General features: G+C 42.6%; 1 protein-coding gene across 1 annotated transcript; it reads right to left on the reverse strand.

The window, feature by feature from the left end:
- Window positions 1–409: 409 nt before the first annotated feature.
- Window positions 410–8572, reverse strand: capzb (capping actin protein of muscle Z-line subunit beta). The gene is made up of 9 exons (XM_088388900.1): window positions 8338–8572; window positions 5460–5549; window positions 4271–4392; window positions 3999–4112; window positions 3773–3914; window positions 3552–3668; window positions 3415–3480; window positions 3252–3328; window positions 410–1394 (listed from the first exon to the last, which is right to left on the reverse strand). Exons 1-9 carry the CDS (start codon window positions 8338–8340, stop codon window positions 1307–1309), a joined length of 819 nt encoding a protein of 272 aa, XP_088245026.1. The 5' UTR covers window positions 8341–8572; the 3' UTR covers window positions 410–1306.
- Between the last annotated feature and the right edge of the window lie 165 nt (window positions 8573–8737).

Raw genomic sequence — 8737 nt, forward strand, 5'->3', positions numbered from 1 at the left:
TAAATACGATATCCAAATGAACCCAGTCTTTTTAAAAAATATATAAGGTTACTTTCAATCACATTGGTTCATCACTATGACTTTGCCCTATTTGTCCTTGAATTTTCAGATCAGTCAAGAGCTACTATCAAAGCTGAGGCTCAATCTTGAGTTTAGTCTACTCAGAGACCCTGACAGAATACTAAAATGTCTCTGCTCAAGAGGGAGTTATTCCCTTCAAAGCAAAAAAGAGAAAGAGGTCAGGAACAGGACAATGCATCTATTAGTGTTAAGATACTGTAAATACAAATCACCAAATCTGCATCAGAGTTTTAATTAACTGCTATCAACAAAATTTTGTAGTATTCAATAAATGGGTAACAATCTCCATCCCTAATCGTCTCTCCTGAAAAGAAACAGAAGAAGAGTATCTTTTTTTACTTTTTATTGTTGCTGGAGGCTCTAATACAATATGAATCATAAGCTTTACAAAATTAAAACAAAAACAAAATACAAAGTTTCCCCTCCAAAATGGAAACGGTCAAAGGTTTCCACTGACACAAAAATTGTGACCCCCAACAAAGACATAGTAGGTGAGCAGACAGAAGAGTTAAGATACTTTCATGATCATGATATCCACATTGTGGCAAGGTAGGGGGTCGGGGTGGGGGGTCATTATTATGGCGGGAAGTATTTCCATTGAATGCAGCTCCTCGCTCACACACGGGCTCACATGCATGCCGACAGATGACGAGTAAAAATCTTCCGACACAAGGCAAAAGCCTCCGCGTGAAGGGAAGACTAAACGGACAGTCATTAATTCAGACAAATAAATCTAAGGTTAGATTGGGGGGGGGTGCAAGAAATATGATGTGCATCATGACGACGACGCCACCTAGAGCACACGGCCTGTGCAAGTTTGTCTCCTCAACTGAGAGGAAATAAAGATCGTTCAGTTCCAAATGACTGAGGACATTGTAGGGGGGGTGTTAGTTCTAAACTGACCATCACACCGCAAGATTATCGCTAACCGTCATAACGCTATCGTTAGTTTTATCACATGGAAGGGAGTGAGTGAATGGCTTCCGAACATGGAGAGAGAACATGAAAACAACAAAACGTGACAGGAGAGAGGGCGAGAGAGAAAAGCTAAGCATTTTCTCCTTTTTAATTTGTGTTGTTTTTTCTTTCCCACAAATAAACAAGAGTGCAGCACGGAGGAGGAGGCGGTGAAGGAGAGACGGGGAAGAAGAAGAAGAAGAAAAAAAAAAAAAAGAAAAAAGAAGAGAAGAGATGGCGGAGCAAAACGGACAGAACAGTAGCATCTCTAGCTTTGGCTTTTCAGTTTGAGCGCCTTGAACAGTTCGCTTTGGAGAGCCTCCTGCTTTGACTTGTCGGCCAGAGATGTAACACTCCTGTGAGGGTGACACACACGCAAGAGAGTGAGAAAATAAATAAATAAATAAATCTGTGTCAGAACGTTAGTAAGGTGTTTCAGTCCCATTTCTCCTCCTGAGTAAAGAAGAAGCATTCGCAAGAACACACCGCAAACAACTTCAACAAGAAACACGTCAGCAATTCTGAACCACCGTGACAAAAGCAAGCTGTTTCTTGCAAGTGTCAATCACAGTGGAACATTTAATGTGCTGCGGAAGAAGTTACAAACCTGCTCTTATATAACTGGATTACGCGAGTGTGCCTCATGAGGAGATGCATCGCATTTAAAAGGAAAGACAACTTTGTGGTTTGTCGCTACGATGAGTTAATAAAGTGCGTTTTAGATCAACACGTGCCACAGTCAGTGATTTTTGCTTCCTCACAGGTGCCAACTGTCTGTGACTATGCAGGGTTACGCAAGAAGACATTCAATGCCGTTATTTTCATATGGCCACACACTTGTAAATTCCGGACAGATTAACAATTTAAAAAAAAAAAAATTTTTTATAATGGACTGCTTGGTCATTTAGGAATTTCAGTTGTTAGAAACCATTCAGGGTCAAGCTGCTACTGTTTTGGTTCATGCCCTAGTATTCTGTTTTCAATTAAATAGGAACACCAGAACTGAGCGCTCAGCTTCATACATTTTTCCAGGCACGTGCAACACTCCTCATGCCAGGCTGTACCTCCGACCCTAGTCAATGAAGATCTGACGCTGGGTGAGGACCTGCGACAGCTCCCTCTGGAGCTGCCGGTACTTTTGGTTATCGGGCAAAGACTCAATAGATCTGGCGCATAGGGGGGAAAAAATGTGGAGTGGGAGGTGCGCAGAACACATTGAGAATAAATAAGAAGTGCTTGAAAAGATAAATAGAAAAATAAAGAAGAGACAGAAAGATTGAGGAGATCAGGAAAAAGTGAAATGTTGTACATTATTTTAAAAAAAGGTCAAATTAATGCAGAGATGCCAACACAATTTCCTGGAAGGCTCAGCAGAACTCCCAACATTAACAATAAGAACGTCAGCTAAAAGTATTGTCATTCGTGTTTACCTAAAAACGCATTAGCCTGGTTTACATGGAATTGGATTAAAAGCTCAAAACAAATTAAAATGCTCCATTTAAACACCTCAGTCAGAATAAACAGGCCGAGACCAAATGGAAGCTAATTTGGTTTCAAAAGGGTGGTCTATTCCCGCTGCTAAATTGATCAATTTTGATCATATAAACAGTGAATCGGAATGTTGTCAGGCTGCGCATCTGTAAATGTGCAGTGACATCATCGTCGGCCCGCTTGAAGGCTTCCAAACAGAGCACACGGAACTGGTCTCTAACGGAGAGCTAGCTTTTAACACAAACTCTCTAACTAAACATTTCAGCAAGCTTATATGGTAGGAAAACAAGTATTTTAAAAAAAAATTAAAAAAGTCTAGGAAAAGGATAAATTGTTATGGGATACCCGTCTGTTATATCAACTGTGTGTATCAACAGTAAAAAAAAGTAGGCGGATGTGTACAATATGTGATGACACAAGTTGTTCATACAGTTTGTACTCATAGAAACTAAACAAAAAACAAGTCATGTTAACATCGATCCGTGCATTTCACAGATGGAATTTTCAAAATGTCCATAACATTGCGCCTATTTAGACTCCTGGCCATTCCAGTAAATCGGCATCTCTGTAAAATTTGCTTTAAGCAGATACAAGGTAAGAAATAAAAGGAAAAAAAAAAAAAAAAAAAGGCGGAGTGTTGCAAATAGGAGTTTTGGTTGCTGCCGGCAGTTGGTGCTTTTTTCAAAGAAAACAAGAGCACACTGATGCCCTTCTAATCTTACCTCAATCCGTTGACAATATCCTTGGTCTTCCCAAAGTAGATATCATTCAGTGTGGAGCGAATCTTGTTCTCCATTTCCTGCAACAAGACAAATGAATGATTAAAAAAAAAAAAAAAAAAAAAAAAAAAAGGTTAGGAATCAGCCTGTCGGACGCTATACTGACTTCAACGAGGCGTCCGATGTTGGCAATGTGAGGTGAGGACTCTCCAACCGTATCGTCTTTTTCCGTCTGCGGAGGGGAAACAAAGCGAGTTGACGTGTGGAAGGTCAAGTCGCTGGCGCTCAAGTTTGACACCGTACTTGTCTTGTGAGGCTGCCGCCCAGATTCATAGTGCCAGAGTCACTCTTAGTCGTCTGAAGCCACAACATGACGGTGGAGGTGAGTTTGTAGTGAGCGTTGCGTCCGCTGGACTTCTCCTGAACACGGCAAGATCATCACTTGCTCAATGCGGCATCTTTAATATCGCTCTCATTTTTCCCTCTGTTCTGCAAGTTGCAACAAGGGTGACTTGAAAACTCACCTGCACCTCCACCACATGGATGGAGTCCCAACACCCTTTGATCTTTTTGGATCCGTCTCCAGCCTTTTTGATGAGAATAACGCCAGCAAAGCCGTGGTCCAGATCCCAGAGGTACACTGATGAGACGCCACCCTCAAAGTACCTGCGGACACATTTGGGAGTTGCAAGAGTGTGGAACGTATGTGCGTGTTTGATTTATCGATTGATGAACTTCATTTGAACTCACAGGTCTCTGTACTGGTCAAAGGCGTTATTGGCTTCCACCTCCAATTTCCTCAAGCGAGATGAAGGCATGGCACCGTCTTCAATGGGAGGGTCGTACTTATTACTCCACGGGGATCTACAGGAACATGTTAAGTGTTGGAAGTACATCAAGGAATATGAATGTGTGATGCTGCTAGAAATTCAAATTTGTCATTTCTGGAGTACTTGTAGTAGTTTTAAGTCTGGTACAAAGTCTTGTTTCACCCGTGAGCACGTTGCAGTTACGCTTTCTACCTGTAGGAGTCGCCATCCCGATTGTAATCACAGAGCAGATAATCTTTTCCCACCATCTTGTCACGGGCGATCTTCAGGGGCTGGTCCACAGAGGAGAGAAGGTCCTCGCACAGACTGGGTACCTTGACACAAATCCGGAGAGAAAGGCTTTGTAGAATTTCAAATAATCAAGACACCAATATGGCAGCATCCTTAAAGAGAGCAAGGGCAAAACTGATAGTTAAAAAGCAAACCAATCCTCCCGGGGATTCCAGTGACCAGATTAGACGCAACAGAAAAGAATACCTCCATTTAAGGCAAGAAATGGTTGAATGTCTCTTACTGACATTCCAGCTTCCCCTAATAAGCAGAGGAGGAATAAAATATCAGTAGGAAACAAGATAGCTTGAGGATAAGAGGGTACAAATTACTTCTCACAGACTGACATGGACCCTGCATGTCCACTGCATCATTGCACAAACACAAAAGAGGCTCTTGTTTTCCTTTAAAAAAGGGATCCCACATTCCCACTAGCAAACACACACGCGCACACACACCTGGCAGTCGGCTGGGCAAAAATGGAAAAGGAAAGAGAAGTGATTTCAGGTGACTGATACTAAAAGAACGTTGGCCCAAAAAAGTGATTGGCAGCAACGATAATAATCACTAACTACCATACACAGTGGAGCGGGTGAGAGGAGAGCACTGATGCGCAGGGGGAGAGAGGTCAAAGGTGAGGGACAAATAAGGTGAGCAGGTGGGGGGGCTCGGAATGTAATCCACAGTAAACAAGATGTCACACTGGGAGTATGACTGCATTTGTTTTCAAATCATTTACTACGCTCGGCATGGATTGCCGCCCCCAGGTTCCTTCTTCTGACTTTAGGGCAGGGCTCCAAATATGGGAGTGAATTTTTTTTGTTATTCATCTACGGTTTCAGAAAGAATAAATTCTTCTCAGTGAAGATGGTTCAAGTTTGGTTATTTAAAAAAAAAAAAAAAAGGAGGGTCAGCTTTATCAGTGAACAACCAGGTCCAAATGAGAATTATTTACTTGCATACTTGAAAAGAACATTTTTTGGAAGAATTTCCAATATATTTTTTCTCACATTTATGACGGTCTCATTCTTGTTAAGGGCAGTGGGAATTTTTGTGGATTACCTTTACAGTACTCTAACCACCCTAACAAAATAAACAGACTGTAACTCACCAGGTCAATGAGGTCACTGAGGTTCTTCTCAATTTGTTGAGGCGGCAGACGCCTCATCAAATCCAGGGCACAGTCTAACTGCTGTTCACTCTGAAAAGCACACAAATGACTCAGTCAGATTCCAGACAAACATTTAATAGAAAAACACTGTTTGCATTTCAAGCTCTGCTAACACAAGTAATGTAAGCGAAATTTGTACTTGATTGACAAAGGGGAATGCTAGTTATCTTCATCGTAAATGACTTGCAGCGACCGTCTGTACAATTTCCTGTGAAGAAATTATTCATGCACAACCATTGCAGACCAAGTGCTGCTTGCTAGAGTGCACTCAGAACATTTACAGCTCAGCATGAATAGCACTCACATCATGTCACGTGAGAATTTCCAAGTAAAAAAGAAAAAGAAAAATAAGTTACCAGTCTTTTAGCATAATCCACGCTGCACAAAAAAAAAAAGGTACGATGGAGTGTGTGTTTTTTTGTTTAGTCCGACAATTTTGGGTGAGTGAAGATGCAAAGCAAAACAGTTGAAATGAGACATGTCTAGTTTAATTCATAGTGTTACGTCCCACTCCTTTTTAGGTCACTTTTGCAGATGTTTATTTTCTTATGTTTGCTTACTTGGAACATGAATAAAGTGGTCAGGATTTCCTATAAACTAGTATTGGTGAGGCAGCTCGGGTTTCCTGTTTATCTTCTAGAGTGGGGTTTCAGTTTAATCATTCCAATGTGGTGATTGTCATGACTGTTTGCATGGCAGACCACATTAATGAATAATAAGAATTAATATTGACAGCAATCCAACATTCCCTTGGATAGCATCTGACCACTTGTGCTCCTTCTGATGAGCATGCCTTGGCCACCACACCACACCGCACCAAACTAAATGCAAGAAAGCTAAACTTAGCTTAGCATAGCCTGAGACATGTTTGTTGTCAACACATTGCTCACTCAGCAAACTCTGATTATATCAGATGGAAGAGTCATTTGTGGAATCAATTCTGAAACAATTCAATAGTGACATCAGATTGAAAAGGGTCTATTAAGACTGGAAGTGAGAACAGAGGAGTACACAGGAAAGTCTCCCCCGGGGAGAGACTTTGCTTTAAATATGCAGTCGAAAACAGGCCAGACCAGCCACAACATGAAACCCTGGGGAATGTGGAGGAAGACAAACTGTAGGTGGCTACGGAACGATGAAAGGGCAAAATACACAACAGTGGAACCACCACTGACTAGCACAATCCGTTTGAGGATGTTGCTCGATACTTTTTTCTTAAAGCCTCTTTTGGCGTCCCAAAAAGACACAAAAATAACAACACACAAAACACAGCACTTTTTTTGTAATTCCTCATGAAAGAGCTTCTGTAAGTGGAAGTCTCACATGATATGCTCATGTAATATGAGACGTCATCAGACGATGCCATGCCATCTTTTGGAATTAGTGTTATGAATGAGACAGAAAACTTACAGACCCCAAGTTAATTGATTGATCGACTCTTGCTTAAGTGAGATTTGCTGCATCCTTACGTCACAATGGTTCATGACATTACAAAATATGTGCACGTCAAATCATTCAAACTCAATTCATTTACTTTCTTCCGTACAAACATGCAGCTGGTAACCGACCAAAGGAGGGCCTACTTCCTGTAAACATTTTCGCCAAATTTGACCCCTTAACAAAACACTTGCTTCAAGGTCATGTTAAGTCAGAGGAATGTTTCTTTTCGCCTCATCTTAAAATCGCTCTCAGCCGATGGGGTCAGGCTGACCCATTAGACACCTGCGCCTGCTTTGACGTTGTGTTTAGCGGTGCTCCTGTCTCCGAGTAAACACTAACTCGAGCAACAACTCTGGGGTCAGAGGGGAGCCGAGCCAGCAAGATGGATGAAGTGAGGCCGGGAAGAGCGGGCGACTGGGGAGAAGGGACAGCTGCTCGCACCATTTCAGGGAAGAGGACATTTAAGACCACATAGAAGTGTAAACTTTGAGAAATGACTGTGCTGTATTTTATACAATAAAATCCCCCAAGGGAGATTCACTGATACTTCTGCAAATTTGTGTTGCACACTGCAGAGAAAACCAAATTACTCACGTGCAAGCATGCACAGAGTGATATGAATGGGGTGAGAGGGTTGTCTTGTTCATAGGCACCTCGACATTAGTCCTAATGAAGACTAGAATACTTTCCAGAAACTAGCTGACATTTGGGTTCCAATGCACACCCAAATTTTGAAATGCAATGACCATGCGTTTAAATCCCTCCAAAAGTATTGTTTTGAGAAGGAAGTTGGCTTTTAGAAAAACAAACAAAATAAGAAAACGGAGAACAAGATAGCCAAGTCAACATGAGCGACTGACCAATTGAGACTGACAGCTTGTCATGGTAGCGAATGGAGGGAGCAGTCAGTCTTAATATAGCAACGGGCACCACGTTAGACTATTTTAATCTGCGTGTACGTGGGTGGTGCACGAGTAGAGGGCTGAGTTTTGAGCGCGTGTTAAATCGGGACTCCTCTCAAATCCACTTCACTAACTTGTGTCAAATCCAAAACATCCTGTGCTAACTTTACGCCTACGGGGCACCGAGCTAAGCTAACAGCTAGCTGGCTAACTAGCTGGAGGAAGCTATTGATCGTTTGGATGTAAATTAAATAATATTGCTCACGACGTGAGTAAGTTAACAGTAGCGGTAAGTAACGCGAATGTAAGTTATTGTCAACTCCTGGACCAACTCCAGCTGTTCCTCTCAGGTTACTTGCAGCTGATGCTAACGTTAGCTTAGCTTGGCGTAGCACCCGTAGCCGTTAGTTAGCCGCTAGCCCCAGCAAAAGTCTTCCCCCTCTCGCTCGCTCCAGCTCCAACCGCGCGACCCTTACCATGTCTGCGGTGGTCTCAGCTGGGCAGGGGGGGCACGATTTCACCGGTGACTGTACGCCTTATAGCCTTCGAATGGTTTGTCAAACTGCTCCTCTCGGTTTCTTGTTGTTTTTTTACTGTCCCCCGCGGAAGATGTTTTGTTCGCCTCTCCCTCAGTGAACCCAGCCCTGTCAGCGAAATTCACTTCCTCAACCGGTCTTACAGGAAGGAGAGGCTGCAGTCAGAAAACGGGCCTCGGTTGCATGTCCGGGTCACTCGGGGCCTTCTCTGCTCCAGCCAATAGGGACGAAGCAAGAAAGGCATTGCCAAGTATGGCAAGAGAGGAGTGGTGCACTTGGGCGCACACGTTTTTTTTCCCCCCCCACTAGACTTTAAGACCGAGTTAAATATTGCTAAATA

The sequence above is a fragment of the Syngnathus floridae genome, chromosome 11 (genome assembly GCF_059516105.1).
Source record: "Syngnathus floridae isolate MCC-2025c chromosome 11, RoL_Sflo_1.0, whole genome shotgun sequence".
Taxonomy (NCBI): domain Eukaryota; kingdom Metazoa; phylum Chordata; class Actinopteri; order Syngnathiformes; family Syngnathidae; genus Syngnathus; species Syngnathus floridae.

Bases quoted from the DNA above. Each gene is read 5' to 3' on its own strand.
- capzb (XM_088388900.1), bottom strand. The intron at 3,669-3,772 runs GTGAGTTTTCAA...TGCCGTGTTCAG, and splicing joins TCCATGTGGTGGAGGTGCAG to GAGAAGTCCAGCGGACGCAA. The intron at 1,395-3,251 runs GTAAGATTAGAA...TCACCCTCACAG, and splicing joins GATATTGTCAACGGATTGAG to GAGTGTTACATCTCTGGCCG.